General features: G+C 40.9%; 1 protein-coding gene across 22 annotated transcripts in view; it reads right to left on the reverse strand.

Annotated features, from left to right (window-relative positions):
• The window catches only part of Celf2 (CUGBP Elav-like family member 2), an 826,738-nt gene that overhangs the window by 14,313 nt on the left and 787,040 nt on the right, over positions 1–25,385 (reverse strand). For 16 of the 22 annotated variants that reach the window (XM_057788195.1, XM_057788197.1, XM_057788190.1 and 13 more), the window contains 2 exons: positions 6,940–7,059; positions 279–476 (listed from right to left, as the gene is read on the reverse strand). In XM_057788195.1, the coding sequence (XP_057644178.1) occupies positions 279–476; positions 6,940–7,059 (318 nt within the window). The remainder of the gene's footprint in view (positions 1–278; positions 477–6,939; positions 7,060–25,385) is intronic. The other 6 variants (XM_057788203.1, XM_057788189.1, XM_057788205.1 and 3 more) reach the window with 1 other exon arrangement.

The following is a 25,385-nucleotide window of genomic DNA, read 5'->3' on the forward strand; positions in this document are numbered from 1 at the left end:
CGTTTTTGATGGTAGCAACTAGTAATCATTTCCTGTAGACACCTGATGGGTGAGAACTTCTCAAGAGATTCGTGAAAAACTGAGGAAAACGTAAGACGAACAGAAGACTGTGATAAATGGCTCGTGCTTGAGACCTTTTCCTTAACATGAATACTAGAAATTAAGCCGGCGACTTCTCCTAAGACACTGGTTTAAATCAGCGTCTTCTGGGCGTGCTCTAGAGGCAAATGCAGATCTGGCTGGCCCCGCCAGGCCCTGAGGTGCAGATCGATACCTACCTTCCTTCTGGCTGCCTGCAGCACTTTGCTGTTGCAGCAAGCTCTGGCTGTACAAAGTGGGCAGTGCAGCTGCCGCGTACTGCTGAATTCCTGAGTAGGCCTGGGTGAGGGCGTCCATGGTGCCAGCCGTGCCATTCGTCAAGCCTGTGGCGCCAAGTCCTCCATTCAGAGCCGCCATACCTGAGAGCATTTGAGCAACTTTACAAAAAACCCAACAATAGAGAAGAGAAATAGCACTTATTCATTAGTGCTTTCCAAAGGAAGTCAGAGAATCATTTGACACAGTACAACAGCAAGTGCATGCAGCCTGCACACCAATTAAACAAACACAAAGTCAAAAACGATACATATGAAGAAAGAAATCACAATAAGGTGGAAAAAAATAAGCAATGATAATTCTCCCTCCCTTTGCCAGTGATAAAAACACAATGAGGCCCTGATGTCAGACAGAATCACTCCATGCAGTGTGCTGCTGGCAAGTACCACTGTTACCTTTTTGAAATATATACCTTCTTTTTTCTTAGATCTTGGAAGCATGTGAAAAAAGAAAAACCAACCAAACCAAGCCCTCAGTGGCTGATGCCTATCATATCCGCATACTGCTGTCCACTGACTATAGGTTCTTAGGGGGCCACAGGTCTTTCAAGAAGCTTGAGGGCAAAGAAACCTTTTACATCCAAGCAGTGTGATTAGGAAGAGGCAGAGCAGACACGATTAGGTGTGCACTTCAGTGAGTCAGCAGTACCATCAGAGTGACTTCCCTAAACAGTCAAAGGATGTTGTGAGGGCCTGGGACCTCAGGAATACATCACCTAGCTGGTTCAGAACTGAGGAGCAGGACACTTCAAGCTACTCAGCCTATGAAAGGCACACCGCACATGCTCACGGATAGTAATCCATGTTCTCCAGTGAACTGGAGAGACACTGTCGATGAGCTGGACTCTGGCAGCAGCTTGGGGATCTGAGTGTAGACCAGGGTCTTGGCTGCTGACTGTCATTTTCTTGAATATTGAGTTAAAACAAAGGATGCTTCATGGAGTATGAACTTTCACATGAACTCAGGAAATGGAATAGGACACATTTGCCTTTGGTTTCTTTTAAGACTAAAAAGGCTTTTTAAAAAATCCGTTTCTGAGAAGAACTTGCTGGAAATAACACTAATCTTGATGGTAAGGGAGGATAGCGACTACAGGATGCTTGCCGAGGTTGCAGAAAAATCAAGTACCAGAAACACTTATCACCCATCAGGATCACCACTTGCCATCCACAGGAAGGAGGGGGCAGATGTCTTATTTACACCATATGTGCTTAGACTCCTTGGACAACGTCATCTCTTCAGATATGAAGCTGACCAGGACTTAGCAGTAGAGGACTCGCCTAGTGCTTTGAGTTTGGGTTTCCTATTGTGGGGCTTGAAGACAACGGACTGGGTCTTTTGGAGCAATACAACATAGTGTCTTCGTAGAAGCTGGGGAAAGAAAAGTCTGAAGGCCTCAAGAATGAAATACGAGCCCTTGGAGAAAGGGAGTAATTTCAAGTCATTCAGCAAGTACAGAGTAAGTTAGGAGGTGCTGGCTAGAAGGGGATCTGCTGCACCTGTGCTGGGTTCTTATTATGAAGTCTACTCTCTTCTATTCCACTAATGCAAATAAGCACTGTTAAAGAGCTTAGAGATAGTTTGTCCTCCTAATTACTCCGAACGATCCCTCAGATACCAACTAATCACATTTACCTCACTATTCCTTTCCTGCACACTCATCCCCATTGTTATGGCTGCCAAAGAACTGGAATTTTCTTTTTCCCGTTTGGTTATGTTTTATCCTTACTGCTTAGCATGTGTGTGATACTTCCGAGAGGCCCAGAGGACTGTGTGAGACAACTTGGAACAACTGACTCTTTCAGCTCCCAACAGATGTTAGGGATACAGGCCATTAAGCTGTGGACTCGATTCCTTTATAGGAGGGAATTCTGAAAGGAAATTGCTCTTCTGCCCCAGGCTGTATGGTTTCATGTGCACACAGACCCTTTGAAACTCTGGCTTCCCAGCTGCCTGACATGCACTGAAGCCTAAGTCACACTCTAACGAGTATCTCCAAACTACCTGTCACTGCACTGTAGCGTGTCTGCTGAGGGCTGTGCAGTTGCCATACAAGGGCTCTACTTAGTCTGCAGCTTTGAATTCTCCCTCCTTTAGTCATTTTCCACCCCTTAAAACAGAAACAGAATGAACTTCATACTCTTAAAATCCTGGGAGATTTCCTGACTAAATGGAGTATTCTGGGGAGGATGTTGTCATGGCTGGTTGTTTTCCTACACTGTACTCCAACCATAAGTACTTTCTGGAAGCTCTGCTTGCTTCTACTGCTGCTGTGTACGTGGAAGAACACGCCTAGCCATAAGTTCTTGAGGACGGTTACAGGGAGGCAGGAAGTAGTTGGAGTAGAGATGCCAAGGTCAGGGAAACTGGTCAGGGCCTTGTGCAAATAAGAGCACCACAGTTTGGTCTCTCCAGCCTAAAGCTTCCTTTTTCTAGATTATAACCATATTCTTGAATAAAAATAGGGGAGGGGTAAAAAAGTTCTTTCAAATACAAAGGTATTGAGAATATTTGTATTATTTTGGAAAACATGGAGGCTAGGCGTTGGCCAAATTCAGGGAGTAACGGGTAAACAACCACACGCAAGCATCTGAGGAACCATCCGAGGAGGATTTCAATATCTGAGAGCAATTCTTATGAATTACCTGATGTTATTCTACATTAAATAGTTGTGGTACCAAAGTTAACACTTAACGGCTCGGCTGCCAGCATCTGATTACCTCTAAAAGCCTCGGACAATAGAATCAGTGATTTGAAGAAAGTTTAGTTGAATAAAATATTTCAGTCATTTCAATTTAAAAGAATAGGGATTTTCTTTGAGAAAGCTACATGGATCAGCTCTTTCCTACTCTTCATCTAAATTCTTGTATGCTACTTAAATAAAAAGGATGGATAAAATGATGGGCGTGACCAGCCTCTGTAAGGGGAGTCTGGGGAGCTGGCCTGACAGTTAGGTGGTATGCAGCCTGATGACTCAGTCTTTTACATTTACTTTTCAGACCCAAGTTAGCTAAGATGACAGCCACACCCACATTGTTTTTGTGAGCACCATGAAAACGGTCCTAAAAAGCAGAACTAGGAGTGTGCCATGAGCAGACCACATTTATTTACAGGCCACCCTTCTAGGAGATAGAGCACATAAATAAGAGAGAAAGTAAGGGATTTCTTTGAACAGGTTTATTATCTACTGACTGGTAATTTTCCTTTGATTAGATGAGGTGTAGCCTGCAGAGCTACACCTTAATAAATGAGGATCTGGGAAATATCTGGAAATAGGGAAGATGGATACCGATTTAGTTACAGTTGCACTTCTATGTTTGTCTGTGTTGGTAAGATCGCACATGCAAATGTGTTTGGGTTGTGCTCTGGTCTGGAATGGCGTTCATCTTCAGAAATGGCTAGCTGACAGATTAAAGCGGCAATGCCATAGTGTAAGAGCAGTGTAAGCTAGGGTAATGTACTCAATTCCTCTCCTCTTTTCTTCATAAAAAAAAAAAAAAAACTTCAAAACTACTCTTCACCAAGTGTTTATGGCTACTTACCGTAAAATAGCCATATTTTCAGACAACATGTTAAGCCATATGGGAGAACATAATTTAAACAAATAAAGGTAGAATGCCATTTCACCTAGATTTAGAAATATCCAGTCAGAGGCTCCTGGGTAGATATATCTGCACAAAGCATTTTTCATCGTAATTTAATTTAGATATTAATACAGAAAACATATCAATGGAATCCTTAAACTACCCAGATGAAGGATCTGAATGACTCATGTTCTTTTCAATCTTGCTGACTCTGGCTTTACTATTAGAGGTTGAACTTTTATTTAGTTTCAACTCATTAACAAATAAGGGGAAGGAGAGGGTTTTCAAACAGTTTAACCTAGCAACTTATCTATGAACCGTTTCAGAGAGGTACTGGCCCTCTGGCAGAAAAGAGAATTAAGTCCAGGCCAAGATGTATCATCTCCCGACTTTCTTTCTGCTACTTTGTTCGTGGAGAAGAGCTGGTTCTGTCCAGAAAACCAGAAGCCTCTCATCACTGTACCCATGATACACACAGGAACCATTCCTGGTGCAGAGTAGGGGAGGAAACAATACACAAGCTGCCATTAACTGTTTTAGGAGCTGACTGTCTATAAAAGTATTTGATTTCCTTGAGAAAATTATCTGCAACAGGTTTCATGATAATTTCTGTTTAGGAAAATAAACCAAGAGGATATTCTACCCTAAAAGAGTTTACCTTCATATTTAACCTGAGACAAATATAAGTTGATGCTGAGGTTGTAGAAGAGGTTTGCACTAGTAACACTTAGCAATCAAGAAAGAACACATTTTTATTTGTGCATAATTTTTGTTAAACATTTTCTTTCTGGTTCACTCTGACTGGTAGGTAGGGATATGTGAAATTAAAACCATTTTTTTCTTAACTTGTCAAGAACAATGCATATTTCTATTAACCCAACTGCAAACAATGAAGTCGGGAACCCAAACTGAAACTGTTGTCCTTGCCAGAGCAAACTTTGTGTAGCACACAACCCCGCACAAGGACTTATATGGTTTCTCATCATTCAACGATGTTCCCCCTCACAATAAAAATGGGAAAAGCTTAGCAACACAAAACAAAGCAAGTGCAGAGACACAAGACACGGACAAGAGACACACTGCAGTCATGAGCACGTGCTGAGGAGGACAACCATTCCCACTGGCCTGTTACTCTGCAGACCAAGGACAGGCTGGCGATCAAATCAAAGTCCTTGTTTGAGGGGAACTAGGTCCTGGGGCAAGAGAAGCAGCATGAGGGATGTGTGTGCGCACATCCGAAACCCAGGTGAAGGGCAAGTGGGCTGGTACTGCTGCAGGACAAGGTCAAAAAGAGGAGCCGCACCAGAAACAGGACGCAGGCCTCGAGGCTCCTAGGTGGCTGCTGGAAACTGTAAAAGCTGGAGGCAGTTTTAACTGGAATAAAACATTCTGGCTGTCACAAGGTTACCAGGCCATGTGCTAAATGCTAATTCAGAGCCATCACTTGTGGAAGAAAACATTTTTTTTTCCTTTATGGTCAGGTAAAACTCAGTCTTTTTTTTTTTTTTTTACTTCCCTAGCACATCCAAAGAAAAGACCTGAACATTATCTATTTTTTAAAATATGGTTTATTTTCTTACTGGGATTATAGAAGTTCAATCTTTATGTGGATACATTTTAGAGTTTAAATTCTTTCTTTTACATTTATTTTATTTTGTGTGTGTGTGAGGGAGGGAGAGAGGGAGAGAAAGGAGATTGTGATGTGACGGTATGCTTGTGGAGGTCAGAGGACAACTTGTATGAGTGGGTCCCCAGGGGTTGAACTCAGTTCATCAGGCTTGGCAGCAAGCATTCTTACCTGCCAAGTCATCTTGCTGGTCCAACTGCAAATTATTACTTTTTGAACTTTTAAATAGAAATTAGGATTCTGATTTAAAATAATTGTGGTCTGGTCACTCGATAAAACAGTGACCAGGCTATTTAATAAATCATGACCCAAAGTGAGGTAAATGGCCAGGGCCCACTTACTACAAATTTAAGCAGGCAAGTATCAGGTTGCTCGGGCAGTCTGGCAGACAATTAGGTCCACAATGCAGAAACTCTGTTAGCTGTTCTGGGCCTCCAGGGCAACCAGGGTGACCAAATGGATGGAAAGGTAAATTAGATGTCCTCCTTCTGGCTGAGGCTCAGTTTCTCCAGTGCAGAAGCCCACCCCAAACTTGATCCTCCAGTGTGACTCATCCTCAGGCCTGGGAACTGTTCCACAGTATCTGAATGACAGAACAGTTAGCTGTGTGGGACGGAGGCTAGCATCCTTTCTAAACGGGGCAGTTTGTTTCAGAATCAAGGGTAATTTGCTAACCTATCTGCCCAAATCCTGTGTTGTCTGCCACAGTAAAATGACACCCCTTTACAGCCACTACTGTAGAGGCCCCATCTCCAGGCACTTAATGAAGACAGTTCTCTTTCTAGCTGTAGCTCCTTGACACTCAGTTGCATTTCTGGCTTTCCAAAGACTGGTTTTTTGCTCGCACACTTATCTGGAATCCTTGATTTTTCAAGCTGGAGGGCACCTTTAATATCACTTGACCCAGAATTTTCAATTTTCCCATGGAGACTAGGCCAGAGAGGGAGCTGTGATTTGCCTGAGCTCTTACAGTTGACTGGCAGTCGAGCAGGGTATATGCTACCCAACTTCCACGCCATTAACTTTTCTATTATAACACCCTGCCTTGCAGCAGGGCTGAGAAAATAAAAAACCAAACTCCTTGGAACCTGAAACTATCTGTCAAACTACAGCAATCTGAGGATTCAAACTTATACTACACACTGGAAAGAAGCCGGGGTGGGCTGTGGTTGGGTTTATTTTGAGATAAAATCAAAGGGGCAAGTTTTTGCCTATTGAACCATGCGCTCCTCCATCCCAAGTTTTAGTTCTCCCCATTTCATAGCCTTTTTGGTCAATTCTGGTTGACCATGTTCTGGAGAATTTAGGGGAAGGCTGTCCACCAGAGCAGCAAATACTCACTGTTCACGGTACCTGCTAGTGCATTAATATTATTCAATCCGACAGTGGCTCCAGCCAATCCTTGGAGAGTTCCAAGAGAGGTCAAGGAATTCATGGCTGCACCAGCAGTAGAATTGGGGGTTGAAGCAGCCACTGCAAAAGAGAGAAAGGGAGAGAGAAAACACAAGATGAGAGTCAGCAAGAATGGAAAGAAACCTGCTGTCATTATACAGGCTAACCGTGGAGTCACTTAAACACCACAAACCTGTGATTTTTCCTTAAACCTTTTCTGTAAAGATAAATGGAACTGCACATGTAGGGCCTTTGGCACTTAGGGTTGGTAACTGAAGAGATCACATGATGGGTTGGGTTTGCAGCTCAGTGTTCCTCAGCCTCATTGAGCAAGGCCTTGATTTCAGTCTCCACCCTAGCTATGGTCCACCTCCATCTGTTTGCCAGCATAAAGAGTATGCTGCTTGCTATTGCCTGGGAAAAAATTGTGAGTGACAACCATGCAAGTCTAGATTATACTCTCAAAATTTATATTTTGTGCTATTTTGCTCACCAAACCTTCTTTAACTATATCTAAAATGCTCTTAGATTTATAGTCAGTGTATGTTACATTTTCAGAAGCATCAGTATGGTCACTGCAATAATCAGTTGCTATTCAAATTTTTAAAATCCCTTAAGTTTCTGTGAAAATACTAGTTTCATTTCCTTTCTGTAAATGTGCTAATAATTCGGAGACCATAGATTGATCTAAATATATTGTTCAACTCTGACTGCTGTTTAGTTTTTAAAAGGATTTGTTTTTACTGCTTATTTATTTATATGCTTATGTGAGTATATGTGCATATGTATGTTGGTACCTGTTGGAACCAGATGAGGGAGTTAGATCCCTTGGAGCTGGAGTTGCAAGCATTTGTGACCCACCTAACATGGGTACTGGTATTCAAAGTCCAGTCCTTATGTTAGAGCATTGAAGATTCTTACCTGCTGAGTCATTTCCAGCCTGATTCCTACTCTTGGTCCTTGGTTTAACTGTATTTTATGATTTTTGAATGAGAGCTTTAATAATATTTAATATTTGTGAAAAATTATTTCTGGAAATATTTGAAGTCTGGGTTGAAGATGGGTCTTTTCAGGGATGATTTCCATGTGATTACATAAGGTGTTAGAGGAAAAGGCAAACTAGAGACCTTTCCAAAATGCTTGAAGGTTTTGAACGAGCACCCATGTAAAGCTGATGGGAAGGCCTGTTCACTACTGTAAGTTCTCAGAGGGAACTGAGTTCAATTCACACTGACAGTTCAGCCTTTGGGGTTCTAGAGGTGTACTGAGATGGTCTCCTACCAGATACCTCAGGCAGGCTATAAACTTCTTGTATTCTTTATGCACCAGGAGCCTTTGAAACTTTATACTCAAGTTTTTCTAATTCACCAAATGCCCCTAGTGTGGAAGCTTCTTTCATTGTGTTACTTCCTGGGTTTGCCCTTTTATGTAACCACTCCTTCCTAAGCTTTCTAGTAATTTACTACTTAGTGATGTGATTAAAATACAAACAACAATATCTTAGTATACGTGGTAGTTTTTTTCTCTTCCAGTGGAAATTCTTTCTGATGACTGAGTTCATCTAAATTATAACTATTTGCGCATTTCCCATGGACTCTATCTGGTGATATCCTACATGTAAAAGCAGATAAGGTGGAAAAACTACTCATGGTACACATTTGGATTCTAAATCAACAAAGTACTGAAAAACAAAACAAAGCTCGAGTCTCAGTGGCATGAGTGAAGGACCGAGAGGCAGTGTAAGGACCTGTGGGCCCTCTCCTCTGTGAAGTGAATGGAACTATTGACAATCACAAAATGCAACGGTTACTACCTCTAGAAAATGTCCTAATAAAAGAACTCTATTTCCCCCTCCCTAGGAAAATGTATAAATCTCCATAAGAACTGACGAGTCTACAATAGGTTCCCTTCCCTGGGGGTATCACACCCCTGAAGATGAGTTTAATAGAAGCTTGCCCGAGACCAAGGAAGTGGGGCTCCCTTCCTCACAGGTCCAAATCTAGTACCACACTGCCTCTCGGTTCCTTCAGGGAAGAGAAGACTTCGCTCTTTCTAATAACCCCATTCTCTTCCCCTCTGTTCTGTACTGTACAAATTATATTCCAAGTCATGAAGAATGGAGGCCTTTTCCCTAAACAACTTGCTGGGAGAAATCAGGCTTCATTTACTTCCACACCACCAAATATATAGGCTAGAAGTCTGCTAGAAAAGGCAACTTAAGAAGAGTGTAACCTTCCTTGCACAGAAACTCTTAAGAGCAAAGGTGCCACTTGAAGAAAATCAAAGCCATTGTTCCCATACCAGCTTTGAAACAATGAGACAGAGTTTCTGTCTAGAATGTGAGACAAGGTAAGAACACAGGTTCCTCTAAAGGGGACACGTTTTTTTGAAAGAGATGGGAAAATGTAAGCTATCGTAACACAAATGTTGCTGGTAAGCAATTTTTGGAGTGGGCTGATAGTTCATAGCTGGTGAAGCAGTCAGAAAGACTGCCAAGGGATGTCTTCCTGTGGTCAGGGCTTGCGTCATGGCCTAGTTCAAAGATGACCCCTACAACGGCCTGGCTTTAATCAGATCAGACTTTGGCGTCTATGAGCAAAAAACCCTAGAAATGTGTTAAGGCTAACACTGGGTATGATGACAACAGAGAGATATCAACTAGAGATCTAACATCAGGCAAAGAAGCAACAGAGGAGAAACATTTGAAGAAGGAAAGAAAAACTGTCACTCATAGCCCACGATTATGCCTTTTGAGTAATGATATCAAGGGCACCATGTCAGAGCAATATTCTTTACTACACTAATCTTGCTAAGTTGCTAAGCAAATAAACAATGAAGAAGCCAGTCTGGGAGTGAATGAGGAGAACCAGGACCAGATTTGCTTCATCTAAGATGTTAAAAAAACATCATAATAAATGCCAAGAAATAAGATGGGATCCATATAGAGCAAAAGAGTAGACAACAGGGACCCAGATATTAGGACTTAGCAGGTGGAGAAATCAAAGAAGGTATTAAAAAGATACTCAACTAAAGGAAATCCTGCTTAAAGAATGGAAGAAAGGCATGACTTATTTATAAATACAAATATTCAGAAGAACAGATAGGAAAATAAAAACGTAAACACAACATTAAAGGAATGTGGTACATAGTTGAACACACCAAGATATATATGTAAAGCATTAGGCAAAGGGTGATAGAGACTAGAAAAACATTCCTTAGGAAGGTCAAAAAGACAAAATCTCCTGAGTAAATTGGGAGCGCGAGAGTCACAGAAGAAGGTAGAAAGGGAGAGGGAAGGAAGGAAGAGGAGTGGAGAAAAATGTACAGCTCAATAAAAAGAAAGAAGAAAAAATGTTCCAAAGCATGATGACTGATGATTTCCCAATTTTGATTAGAGACATTGACACATTCAAGAAAATGAACCAGTTCTAAGTATGATAAACTACTATGTCACAAAGAAAGAATGACTTTGAAACTGGCATGTTCCATGGTTCATGAATGATTTTAGGGGGTCCTTTAGGCCTGAGAGGTGAGCCTAGTGGAAGACTGATTTTACTTAAGCTTGAGTTTTCTGTCCTTTCCTCAGACTCCTCAGAGCAAAGAGAAGGGAATGGAAAATAGGCTGAGGCAGGGGATAATCCTCACATAGTCCAGGAAATGAACAGAAACCAAAGCTGGAGGAGCTATGGAGGGGAGGAAATCTAGGCCCTCAGTCATCTGGCAAATGTGTAGCTACCATTCATATCAGAGTCTTTACACTTGGCTGCCAATAACACCAACTGAAAGAAATAAGGGTCTGAAAACCATAGTCAAGCTGCAAAGACTTCATGTACAAACTGTTCTCCCAAGCTTTGCTTGTTTTCATCATTTTGACATTAACAACAACCAAAAGAAAACGGAAAGAAAAAAGAAGACAGCTCAGTGTCAGTGTAATGATTACTCACTTCATTTATGAAGTGAAAGATGAAATGAAGGGATGATTATCTAGGATATATTTCACACAACCACAAAGAAAAGTTGTTTCCTCCCTACTTTTCAGTCTAAACACCTATGATGGTTAATCTTGATGGCCAATTTGGCAGGATTTAGGATCACTATGGAAACAAAGCTTTGAGCCTGTCTTTGAGGATTTTCCTGGGTCAGGGTAACCGAGGTGCAAACACACATCCTAAAGTGTACAGTGCTGGACGGAAAAAAAAGGAGCAAATAAGCTGAGCATCAGCATGTATCCTCCTCAGTTTCCTGGCGGCAGATGCAGCGCTACCAGCTGCCTCATGTTCTTGCACCATGACTTTCTTTGCCATTTTGGACTAGAGCCTGGAACTGTGAGCCTAAACCATATTTCCCTTACTTAAGTTGCTTTTGTAAGGTATTTTGTCTCAACAAGTAATTAATAAAATCATCTTTAACTGTTGATGACATCATGGCTATATTTTTATTTCTGCTCAGTGGCCCATCTCCTCCACCTTATAAAGAAATCAGAGGGTGTCACGTCATGCTGAGTTTGTCCACTGTCTGAGATCAAATACAGAGGAATACAACACAGAAGAAAGTAGTCGCATTGGCAGCTTACTTCAGCTTAGAGTTTCACTCAGTGGCAAGAGAAAGAATGACTTTGAAACTGGCATGTTCCATGGTTCATGAATGATTTTAGGGGGTCCTTTAGGCCTGAGAGGTGAGCCTGAGGAGAAAGGAGTAACAGATTTCCTCTCCTTGCTCTTGTGTATACAATCCACAGCTCTCATGGTAAGTGGTAAGTCTTTCTAGAGAGAAAATCATTAGAGACATATGTGGCGCTCCAGTGTCAAGCAAGCCAGGGTTTACTGAATATGGGTGGTGGTGAAAGAGCCCTGGAGCCACAGGACCTTCTGTCCCAAACAGTAAACAAGTGCTAGCCATAGTCTGTTCGCGCCTTTTCTACTTAATTTAAAACACCTGGGACTGATTATAGTAAGTAGATTCAACACAGTTTCGCACCTCTTATTGTACTACTTCTGGAAAGGCAAAGAAGATGTACAGAGTAGAATTAAGTATGAAAACGTGAGAAGTTACCTCCATGAAGTGCTTAAAGTGAGAGGACTCCATGTATGCTGTACCGTTGGCCAATACATTAAAAATCTGCCCTAACTTTAGTTGCAAAGAGATCTTTCTATTGCCCACGAAGCTGCCTTTAAGAACCTTTGAATTTTAACAATCTGTTTAAATTCAGATTTGTCACAGGGCCAATCTCCGTCAAGCATCAAGCACTTCAAAACTAAATGTTTGGCAGATGCACAATATACGAAAAAGATCCTTAACACAGAAACAAATTAAAGGCATCAACCCACATATTTTCCTATTTTACTGTTGACAGACTAGCAATGCGCTGTCTTGGGTAACTGCATTCTGTCCACCTAAAATTCTCTCCAGTCTTTCCTAGGAGTCACATCTTTCAGTTTCTCACAAAAACTATTTGTAAAATGCCAAAAGAGCACTTCAGAAAGGTGTGGCTTGTAAATGCTGGTTCATTTTCCAGGAATGCCTGTTGGAAGGAGGCTGCAACCATAAAAGAGGTTGCAGAGTAACATAAGGAGGAATCCAAATGGGGCCCAGCAATGTTTGCTTCACCTTGTTTGTGTGGTGCCAGTGATAACTTTCATACATGGCATTACCACAGGACATATCTTACATACCAGCCTATAGATGTTGGGACAAACTGGCTAACAAGGAAAGAAAATGAAACATCGTAGACAAAAGTCTTGTCTTCATTAGCTCATGTGGTAGACACAGTCAGTGCCTTTTGTGGAACTGTATGTAGGGGTACTATAAAATTTGAGAAGTGAGATAGTCAAAGTTATGCTTACTTTGATATGGTCACAAAATTTCTTTGCTCATCTGACTAGATTTGTAAAAATTCCACAACGAGAAATCCCTAACACCAACCGCAATGCAGGGAACATGATGGCTTGTTTTCAGATTTTGTCCTGGGTAAACAATATATGTAGGAATTGATTGGCTCAGATGAAAACTGTGGGTCACAGACTGAGTACCTACTCAGGCCTTTGTGATGCAGAGAGACAATCGTGTTAGCAGAGCCCCTACCATGGCCCTCAACCAGTGCCAACTCTGCTTTCCACTCTCTGGCTGCCAGTACCAAAGGGTGGCCAGCCTCTCAGAAGTCCTTCCACTGCAGGTAGATCCGTTAAGACAGCCTGAAAACCAGTCAGATGCCTTCCTTTTCTTTAAGGAGAAGAAAGCATAGATGAAGGTGTTGAAGAGACTGACCCAGCTAGCATACAGGAGAGGTACAGAAGGCAGCTAGAATTCCAGCTGTGTGCAGGGTCACATGACTTTTTCACACAGATGTAAACAGAAATCTCTCTTTAACCAGAGCACATATTAAGGTAACAGTCACCACTGTTAAGAAAGTGTAATCTGGGGCTGGAGGTATAGACCAGGGGTACAGCACATGTTTACTGCATACAAGGATCTGCGTTCCAATCTCAGCAATAAAGAGTTTAGTTTGTTTTCTTTCAAAGGTGATTTGTGCCTGTTTTCCTTTTCTTAGTTTTCCAGAGAGGAAAGGACCATAATTTTTCTTCCCATCATCATTTTCACTTGGCTTATGGGAAAAGAAGTGACTTCTTAGAATGGAGAGAATGGCAAGACCATTCATTCACTGACTACAATCACAAGGGTACTGAGTTGAAACAAAATGCCATGGTGCTTTGCTAAAGACCTTCTTGTCTGTCCTCTTTCTATCCTGGGTACGCAAATAAGCTTTGGTTCTAAAAGAGCTATGCTTCAAGAAAGAGACAGGCAGAACAACACTCTCTCCTGAGATGTCCAAGTTTTAATTCCCTGAACCTGTGAACATGCTAGGCTGCATGATAAGGATGAACTAAAGATTCAATTAAAGTTGTTAGTTGGTTGATACCAAAATGGGTATACTTTCCAGACTGTCTATTATCCTAGTGGGCTCACAGAAGTGGAAGTGAGAACTGGAAACCTCCAGGAATATGGTAGTATAGGAGGATTTGACCCAAGGTCCCTGCCAGGAGTTGGAAAGGGAATGAAATGGGACCCCCCTCTATCACATCTGGAGGGAGTGCAACTCGCCGATACTCTGATGTCAGTCCAGTGATTGTGCTGGATTATTTATCTGTAGAACTTTAACATAATATATGTTTGAAGCAAGTGCACTTGTGGTAATTAGTAACAAAAATAGAAAACTCATTTTCACCAGGAACAACACTAATAATGATGACAGCTAATATTTTTTGAGTGCATACCAGGTGCTAGACATTATGAATGATGGAACTAGGATTTACAGGCAGCTCGTTAACTATAGAGGCTTAACATTATGTTGACAATGAACTTAAAATGCTATTTTGTGTTTTGGATGAACCTTGTGAGTACCGCAGAGATTGACTTATAGAGGCGATAACTTTGCTTGTGGAGCCTATATCCACCTTTAATAATTTTGGCTCTGTTGCTTCCAATCTGTAAAATATTAGGCAATCTAATTTAACTGAGCTTAGCATTAATTCCCAAAGAAGAAATGTAATTTATCTCTGAGAGAGGGCAAGAAAATCGTAGCACTGGTGTTTGCTATATAGCAGGATGTGAATTTGTTGGGAAACCTTTGGCCATCTGCCCTTAAGAGAAATTCGCCATTTCATCATTTTGCAACACCTAAAGATTCAACACTGCCCCATCCCTTGGTAACTGGATCAACAATGACAAACTATAGCTTTTACTGCTGCTAAGTTACATATCAAGAACCATGTGTATGTGTGTATAGTTTTGAGACCATCCAGAAATGATCAGAGATGAAAGTTAAAAAAAAAACAAGAAAAGTTTAAACATGTAATATTTAGTTTACAAAGAGAAAACTAAATCTATTTCATGATTTCTAATTGGTCTTAATAATAAAACCTGAAGTCAGATATAAGGAGTAATGCTGAAAAATCAGAGAAGTAGAGTAGTCAGCCACCAGTTCTTTTTTTTTTTTTTTTTTTTGGTTTTTCGAGACAGGGTTTCTCTGTGGTTTTGGAGCCTGTCCTGGAACTAGCTCTTGTAGACCAGGCTGGTCTCGAACTCACAGAGATCCGCCTGCCTCTGCCTCCCAAGTGCTGGGATTAAAGGCGTGCGCCACCACCGCCCGGCCAGCCACCAGTTCTTAACCTCTATTGAATCCTCAGACCAAAGGGTGATCCTGTCCCTATGACTCCTCAGACTGAATACACTTGAGATCCTGTCTCCTCCTGCCTTAATTTCCTGCCTCTACTTTCTCAGTGCTGGGATTAAAGGTGTGAGCCACCACTACTACCTGGCTCTCTTTCTCTTTCAGACAGGGTGGCCTTGAACTCCTGATCTTCCTTCCAAGTGCTGGGATTAAAGGTGTGAGCCACCACTGCCTGGCCTCTATGGTTAAGTAGTGACTTAGCTCTGCCCTCTGATCTTCAGGCAAGCTTTATTTGTTATAGCACAAACAAAATATCACCACATCAGTCTTAGGTTCTGACATCAAAAAGGTACTCTTTGTAGTTCGAGAGATTAAAATTAGAATCAGGGGACAGTAGATTTCAGGTTAATATGAAGGAGACTCATCTGAAAAGAGATGATTTCTAAGGTGAGGGAACTGGCCCAGAGGCATATTGCCTTGTGAAATCTATGAATGCAGGGACCTGGCTAATTATGTGCGAAGGGCTTGCTGCAAACCTTGGAGATAGCCTTGGCAGCTTCAATCAGCTCCTCAAAATGCTTTGGTTTTTTACTAGTTCCAAACATGATTGCCATCTCCAGAATGAGCACTCCAATGAGGTAGAATTCTCACAACTCAGGCTAAACTTTAGGAAAGTTTCAAATTTCACTTCCCATAATATAATGTAGCTCTATTTAGACAGTACTAAAGGTATCTATGTAACTTTATGACTCCTTATGCTTGCCCTATTTTTAGTTTCTGTCTTCTAAGGGATATTTACTAGTGCATGCCACTCCGATTCTAAATGAACAACCATAAAGACCAGACTTTTTTTTTTTTTGGTGTGTGTGTGATAAACCCAGAAGCCAGTGTTGCTGAGTTGCTGAGATGTTATCTGGGTCCTCTGGTCAGAGTTGACCTGTTTTTTTTTTTTTTTTTTTAAAAAGATAGTTAGGATTTCCCACATCTCAGAATCAGGAGATTCTTGGGGCTCACTTTGATTCACTAAACACTATAGTTGCTGAGAAGAGCTCTCAGAAATCTGATTTTAGAAAGTCATCTTTATTTTTGCATGAGTCATTGATTGGGAACCACTGGTCTCGGGAATTTCTGATGTAATTCTATAAATTTCCCTTAGAACTGTGAAGGTTTATGGAGAGGTTAGGTCTGGTTTATGACAGGAAAGAACAGCTGGAAAATCAAAAGTTAAAAAAAAACCTGTAATAATCATCACCAGGTGATGGTGGCACGCACCTTTAATCCCAGCACTCAGAAGGCAGAGGTAGGTGGAGCTGTGATTGAGTCCTGCCTGGTCTACAGAGCAAGTTCCAGGGCAGCAGGGGCTACAAAGAGAAACCCTATCTCAAAAAACAAAACCAACCAAACAAAAAACTGTAATAGGCGTGGTTTCTGTTCTATATATTAAAAATATCCCACCCGAAGGCAAGCCTATTAAAGAATAGGGATTTTTGCCTGTTTTAATTTCCTATAACCTCAAGAGTTACACACAGTAGGGTACTAAGAGTGACGACACACAGTAGGTACTAAACACATGCTGAAAGAATGAATGGAAGGCTGAGGCAGAGAGATAGGACAGGCTCATCTAGTCTTCTTACAGGAAAGCTGATCTGCAGACCTGAGTGAGACAGGCAAGGGCACTCACTTCTCTTTAGGTTGTGGCCTTACTGAAGCTGTGGTGAAGGGCTTACCAGCTTTCTGCTATAGGCCAAAGAAAGTAAAGGTATTTAAAACCAGAACGATGAAGCCAGTTACTGCCTTAGTGTCACCACAGCAGGCCAGAGACACTTTCATCCCCGACACAACTCTTGAGAGGAAAGGAGTAGATATCCACTCTTGTGTGTAAGCAGGAGGTGGGAGGCCAAAATCCAAGGCCATTTTGTGACTTCACTTGCCCTGCCCCTGAGACCCACTGGGAACAGAGACTTCACTGTTGGTCTCTTCCAGTCTATAGATGGTGGGATAGAAGACAGCATTTTTCTTTGGGGAAGTCTGAATGCTGAATGTTAAGGAACGGTCATACTTAATCCTTCTAAAAAGTCTGATCTGCCAAGAAAGGTAGAGAAAGTGCCCACTCAGGGTTTGTTGATCGTTCACACCTGCCACTTCTTTACTGAAGAGTTCTTTTCTTTCTACATCAAGGATCTCCCTTTATCTCTGTATTTGCAGGTCATATCTAGTACAACTCTACACCACCTTCACAGGGAACAAAACAGATTTTCTTGTATTGACCCTCTTTCCACATTTTCCAGACAGCAAGAGTTTTCTTTTAAGCTAGATAAAACAGTATTAATAGAAAGGAGCAAGAATTGCCTTCAGTGCATTGATTAACCACTTTCCACAGAATAATTAGATAGTGAAAGCACAGTGTCTTTGTGGTTTAGGAAACAAAACAATTGTAAACACAGAGAAAATATCTACTAAATGTAAGACACTGGAGCCTGTGGTTGCTGTTTTGTCTCCAATCAGTTGTATGCTGAATTCCAACAGTGCAGGAAAATAATGAGAGGGGCAGAATAGTTAAGAAATAACATAGGTGCTATCATTATTAGCTAATCACAACCCTAGGGCATTGATGAAATACTGCCTCCTCTCCCATGGGGCCTAATTATTCTCCAATAACCACACCTTTTACTTCTGAAAAGAAAAGGGGGGGGGATCATGCTATACAACAGCATAGAAGGTTCTGAGTCTGTCTGCTCATGACTGGACAACCTGTGGAAGCATGTACCAATATCCATTCACTGGGAAGTATATACAGCCTGGTGCTGCGCTGCAGAGGGATTCTCTAGAAGACCAGAGGGAAATTCTGTCTCAGGACTAGATTATGAGTTGAAATTACTTTTCAATTTTTTTATTTCGAGAGCCAAAATTTTGGAAGAGGGGAAACTGATGTGGATGAAAACCATACTTTAATATACAATGTAGTCTTTCATAACTTTAATTTTCATTTTAAATGCCTTCTAGAACTTTCACTAGTTTATTTGGAAAAAAACCCTATTATAGTAATTGTCAATAAACCAGGTATTATTTTTTGTATCATTCAGTCCTATAAAGACATATCAAAGTATGAAAATAGCCTTTGAAGCCTCGAGTTTGAAAGAGTCAATTAATATAATTTTATCACATGTGGATCTGTGTGATAAGAATGGAGCAGAAAAAAAGAGAACACTGACACTTCAATATTTTGCTCATGATTTATCAAAATAAAAAGGACTAAGCTTGCTGTGGTGGGGCATGCCACATGACAGCACCTGGGAAGCACAGAGAGAAAAATGTAGCTGCATCTCTGTGAGTTCAAGTCTATCCTGGGTTAACAGCATGTTCCAAGACATACAGGGATGCACCGTGAAAGCCTTTTAAAGAGTCTGTATCTTCTTAGCTGCCCCAGACAAACATGCACTTTACAAATGGTCATAATACAGACTGAGAATGAGGTTGACAACTACTGATTGACAAGGTGAGAAGACAGAAATACGCAGATCCAGAAGTACAGATCCTGGTTCCCAGAAACCCTTGTTTCCTCGTCTGTCAGGGTCTAAAATAACTGTCTCAACACCAGAAAAACGATCCTTTAGCCTCTGGTTCCTTGTCAGGATTATGGGTGAGGTATCTGGATAGACAACCACGAAGACATTTTGCCCCTATAAAATATGGTGTAGGCTAGGCTGTAGGCCCTGGAAAAACAGTCTGAGGAAAGAAGGCCCAAGCCATCTGCCTCACTAGCTTCCTGCCTTATGTCTGGTCTTCATCATGGGGGGAGGGGAGGAGGAGGGGTTCCCAGATGAGAGGATGGCTGTTGCTACAATAGGTTTTCCTCTGAATAACAGAACCTCAAAATTTCATGTCACTCTGCCCTACATTTGAAAACAGGGATCTGGGCTTGACTGGGTCAGGATCAACAAGGTTGTGTTTTTGCAAGTAGTAAACACAGAACACACATTAGTGTGTTGTTTGGATAAAACATCAAACTGACTCTGGACAGGCCTTACTACCTAATCTTTGATAATAAAACCCACCCAGACATTGCTTTCCCACTCTGTTTCATCCGGTAGCACTGTTTTGTCTTTGCTAAGGAGAGGTTAGTCTTCAAAGCTTGTACTTTAGGTATTGTGCGAAGTTTCCTGCCAGCTGGACACCGAAGCACAAAAGGGGAACAGGGAAGAACCACACTGGCATTTACGTTCACATTCTAGCCCTTTCAGGAAGACTGCAGAAATGTTTGTTTTCCCAAGGATACATATGTACTATGTGTATATACGCATACAAACACCTATGTATCAAACCTCAGTATTTCAGTGAGGAAAGCGAGACAGTTCCATTCTACAGGTGAGGAAATGAAATGATTGGCTCCGCTGACTCTTGCTAAGACGTCAGCATTCTCTGTAAAAACAAAAGCACTTCCTCCATTACAATCTTTACTGGTTTTTAAACTTCTACTCTGAATAGGAATCTATCTTGTTTCTAGACCCAATACTTAATATTTTCAATCTATATGTGCAATAAGTACTTTTCAGCTCCCTCTTCTGGAATGTTCCCAATTCTGCTGAGTTTTCCCTCATGTCTCAGAGCTCTTTTAAATCCATGGTTAGCAGATTTAGTTAAGCAAGACACTGAGTACTCATCACTGTCAGACTTACTGGGGAACTGTTGGTCCAATTTTACACCTTGGCTGAGTCCGCCCCACAACCCATACTGTGGTACTTGGACTTGTACAGAGGAACTTATATATGTAAGCAAGTGCTGTACATAGGGCAGCATCCTCAGCTCTGTTTTACTTTCTATTTTAAGACAGTCTTCTAAGTAGACTAGGTTAGCCTTGAACTTGTAATCTTTCTGCCTCAGTTTCCCAGGTAGCTGAGATATACTGCCCTATGCCAATAGGCCTGGCTACGAATGCATTTTCCCTAATACCTGTTACTTTGGAAAGTGCACCAGCAGAAAAGGGGAAGGACTCCAAGTATAGTTTCTAAAAACAGACTTTGGAAGTATATGTGAAAATGGGAAAGGCATTTATAAGATGTAAACCAGGCCAACAAATCAAGGCAGTATCTCCAACACACTTGGCTGGGGTTGCTGTACTGAACCAGTGAGCCCAGGTTCTGTCGTCACCCTCTGAGTTTCTGAGGGTTTCCAGAGGCAAGTCCTATTCAGCTAGGTGGACAGTACCGGGCAGAATGGACATGCTGCCATCTACTCTTTGGAAGGACATCTTGGTGGCCAGTTATAAAACTGTACACACTTCATTTCTTTGTTTAAAGCGTATACTCCATTTATTCAGCATATGTTTGGTGTTCTGCCTTTCACCTTGTGTACTAGGTACCTGGGAAAGTTAAAAAGGCAGAAACTGGGGAATGTTAGCAGAGAGGTTCCTGTGTGCGGTCAGGATGAGGACTGACTCTCCCAAAGACTGTGACCACCACAACCCTCCAATACGCCTTCCATTTCTCACTTCACAGTCACTCCTTTGTTTCTTTTGTTCTGGATACCTTTTTCTGAGACAGGTTTTCTCTCTGTAGCTTTGGAGCCTGTCCTGGAACTCACTCTGTAGATCAGGCTGGGCTCAAACTCATAGATATCCGCCTGTCTCTGCCTCTCAAGTACTGGGAATAAAGGCGTGCGCTACCACTCCCAGCTCTGGATACTTTTCTTCAGTCTAGAATAAATGTTTGTTTTGTCCATCTTAAAAACTCTTCCTTAGCAATGATAATAACTTTTACAGACTTTTAAGAACTGCTTATTTTTTAAAATTATCTTTAATTTTTTTTTTTTTTTTTTTTTTTGGTTTATTGAGACAGGGTTTCTTTGTAGCTCTGGGGTCTGTCCTGAAACTTTCTTTGTAGACCAGGCTGGCCTCAAACTCAGATCTGCTTGCCTTTGCCTCTCGAGTGCTGGGATTAAAGGAGTGTGCCACCACTACCTGGCTAAAATTATTTTTAATTATGTGTATGTGTATATATGTTGATGTATGCACATATGAAAGTAAGTACTTAGAGAGGCCAGTAACATTTCATCCCCTGGAACTGGAAGGCTGTCAGTGGCTTGATGTGGGTGTCGGGAACCCAACTCAGGTTCTTTGTCAGAGAACTACATGCTTTTAAATGCCGATCCATCTCTCCACAGTTCAAAAAGTTGTCTGTAATTCCAGTCTTTAAGTCTGTCTCTGCCTACGGAACAGACCTCTGCTCTGGTCACTGTAGATGACTGCTTTACAGAGAAGCAGCCGCGTAAATGTCAATGTCACCATCATGTCATTGCTCTCACCTTTTCCAGTTCTGTTCTGTGTGGCCTTCTTGAGACTGAATCATCTAGACAGCTCTTGTGTACTCTTGCTCTATCTGTCTATCCCACAAGTACAGAAACTAAAGATGTACAGACAGACCTCTGATTTCTTTCATGCTACTATCATGACTTCCTTTAAGCTGAAGTTAGCAGCTTGTCCTGTAGCTGATTTTCAATTCACTCTTCTAGCTGTGAGGATGAGCTAGTCAACTTCTGTTTGATATATTCCACCAAGGTTCATTAACAGGCTTTAGAGGTTTCCTTCCCCTTAAACACCTCTCTTCTACTACAAGCACTGCTCTCTAAAGCTGAACATGCTAAAGTCATCTCTTATTCTCTTTTGTTCTTCACATCAAATTGGTACCTGAGCCAAATGACTGCATTTGTAGGGTTGAAGTCCTTACATGGATGGCTCTCCAGTGCTGTAACAACAAGTTCTGGCTCTAAGCTCTAGTTTCCAGGGACCTCCACAGTTACTGTTTTCTGTATATCTCATACTTTGAAATAAACGAGAAGATCCATTTGCTCATTAGATCATTTTACACATTCATATTTGATGTATTTTTTTTACTCTATTTCGACTTGCAAAAACTCCTACTAATTATTAAGATTTTGGCTTTAGTACTACCAACTTATCTATCGATATCCTTCTCATTTCCTCAGGACAGAATACTTCCTGTCACTGATAGCAGGCACTTTACCTATCTGGACTACTCTACAACTAGATTATATAAGTTGAGGTGTTTTGCTTATTTTTCTATGTGTCTTGTGGTATATAATTAATAAGGAGTTCATGAGCTGTGTGCTGGTGGCACACACACACCTTTAATCCCAGCACCCAAGAGCCTGAGACAGGCAGATCTCTCTGAGTTTGAGGCCAACCTGGTCTACAAAAGCAAGTTCCAGGAACAACCAGAGCTACACAAAGATACCCATCTTAAACAACAAAAAACAAAACAAAAAAAGAGTTCATGAATCCACATATAAAATGAAAATTTTATTTTTCTTCTTAAAAAATTTGTTTGGCCAGTATGAGTGAAGTTCTTGGCTCAATCCCCATTACTTCCAGGAAAAAAGGTTGTCTCACAGACCTTTAGGGCTGGGCTACAGCTGGGCTATATAGCATTTGCTTAGCATGTATGAGGTCATTGGTTCCAAAAGTTTCTCATGTTTTTTTTTTTTTTAAAAATAGATATTAGGTATGACTAGAATCATGCTTTGTGCTCTCCCTCTACTGCAGAAAAAAATTAGGCAATTAATACTTAATACTTTTCACCAGTGATAGGAATGATGCATAGCTGTATTTCACAACAATATAGATACTTCTGCAGAATAAAAATATCATTAAATGGTTATGATGGTCAGAAAACATACCTTGAGTTCACTCAAATATTACAAGGAGATTGGGTGTGGATTTGATGTATAATATAGAAGACTGTGGAGACTGATGATCAAAAGTCCATCACTTATATCGAGAAAACATCATATTGAGTGAGGTAACTCAGCCAGAAAGACAAATATCATATATACTCACTCATAAGTGGCTTTTAGACATAAAGCAAAGAAAACCAGCCTACAATTCACAATCCTAGAGAACCTAGACAACAATGAGGACCCTAAGAGAGACATACATGGATCTAGTCTACATGGGGAGTAGAAAAAGATATGATCTCCTGAGTAATTGGGGGCATGGGGACTATGATAGAAGGTAGAAGGGGAGAGGGAATGAGGGGAACAGAGAAAAGTGTATAGCTCAATAAAATCAATAAAGCACTAGTTAAAAACAAAAAGTCCATCACTAACACTTATTCAGAGACAGTAAAAGCAAAAAACAAAGAATTAGAGTCAATGTCTGCAAATATTTTTTTAAATGTGTTCAAAACAACAATGCACCGAGTTATCACAGGGACTGCTTCTCCTTAGAGTGACAGGGTTCCCGAAACAACAATGCACTGAGTTATCACAGGGATGGCTTCTCCTTAGAGTGACAGGGTCCCCAAAACAGAGGATGGGGCATAGATGGAACCCACTCGAGGAAATCTGAGTATGACTCTGTGGTGAGCCTAAATATCTCTATTCCCTCGGCTGTTCAGCTTTATAAAGTGAGCTTTAGTTCAGAACTACTAAGAAGTCTATTCTAGGTTGTAAGCATCACATAAATATCTGGCATTTGATACTAATGCATTAGAGAATTATCTGTGGGTTTGACTATTTCAGACTCTCTAAATCACTTTCTTTAAAAACTGTTATTTTAATTGTGTGAGTGTTTTGCTTGCATGTTTGTTTGTGTACCACGAGTGTACCTAGTGTCTGTGGAAGTCAGAAGATGTGGGATCCCCTGGAACTGAAGTTTCAGAGGGTTATGAGTTGTCATATGGGTGCTAAGAATTGAACTTGGAAGAGCAGCCCGTGTTTTTAACCACTGGAATATTTCTCTCCAGCCCCCACTTACCATTTTCTTGATGAAAAATGTAACTTAAAGGTAGTTGCGCATGCATGAGCATGCATGTGTGCACGTGCGCGCATGCACGTGCACACACACAACCTTTTTGTTCAGAAATATTTGCATGCTTTCCCCTCACTCTCAGTGGCTGATTCCTGCTGAAGAGATCACCTTTCAGTAGAAGAAATTCTAGCTACTTGGTTTTCAAAACCTCAGATTTTAAAATTTAAACAAAACACACACCCTTGGTTATCATGTAATGCTTCTACTGGGAAGCTACCAAGCAGCAGTGAAGGCAGACTCTTTCCTATGGCAAAACCCTTGTGCTTCTAGTTCTTTCTTGTCAAATCTCCAAAGAAGGACAAAAACTCCCAGAGCTCCTGGTTACACTGTACATATAGAAAAACAAACAGCTTAAAGAAGATAAGGAAAACTAAAGAAGGTTCTTTCCTCCCTTCTGTCCAATTTGCAAATTTTAATATTAGGTATTAAAATGTTATGCAAAAATTTTTAAGAGAGTAGAAATTATAGTTTATACTTAAAGTCTGCTGAAGTTATTTTACTATGGGGAGCCTTAGCAAATAATGGTTCTCAAAAAGCTAACTGTAGCATATGCAATATAAGAGGAAAGACTTTGCCAGCTGTATCTACTAACACGTTAAGTCCTCAAGGGAAGTCCAGGAATGAGGATAGTGGTTTAGAGCGCTTGTTGCTCTTGCAGAGATTCCTGGCCCCAAACCATCCACAGTTCCAGCTGCAGGGGATCTGATCCCATTTTCCTACATCCTAAGACAGCAGGCATGTATATGGTGCACATGCATACAAAACATTCATATATATAAAATAAAGAGGAAAAAGGAATTCCAGGCTCAAATAGATGCTGAGTAAATGAACACTAATCAGGAAATTAAAATTACTATAGTGTCATTTTACTTAAAAACCTCTTACTGTAATGTTTGATTCCATTGGGTTCCATAATGTCATGACCAAGAGCAGACGTGCAAACTTTCAGAAAAGCAGCTCAAAAATGTTGAAACTTACAGGAAATTAACCAGTAAAACGTAAGAGGAAATGAGTCAAGAAGTGAATCTCAAACTCTATTTGTAGTAAAAGGGTATGAAGATATTTGACTAGTTCAATCCCACAAGTAAATAGCTCATTTACTAACTGACTTGTCTTTGCTTACCTAGAACATGTACAAGAATAGCTAAAATAGCTATTCTTTGAGATTTATCTGCTTTGAGATTTATTACATTTCTGTGATGATAAGCAATGAAAAGCAGTAAGTATGAGGGGCCAAAGGTGAGGGTATGAAACTGAGGTATTTTATATGAGTAAGGGGAACTAATTATGAATTCATTATGAACTAATAAAAAGCCCTGTGTAGTATAAGTACATTATAAGTAAAAAGTACTCTAAGCTAAATGGATCTCATTTTCTCTGACCAGTGTAGCATTCCCTTGCTATATGGAATCAGCA

The sequence above is a fragment of the Chionomys nivalis genome, chromosome 13 (assembly GCF_950005125.1).
Source record: "Chionomys nivalis chromosome 13, mChiNiv1.1, whole genome shotgun sequence".
In the NCBI taxonomy this organism is placed as follows: domain Eukaryota; kingdom Metazoa; phylum Chordata; class Mammalia; order Rodentia; family Cricetidae; genus Chionomys; species Chionomys nivalis.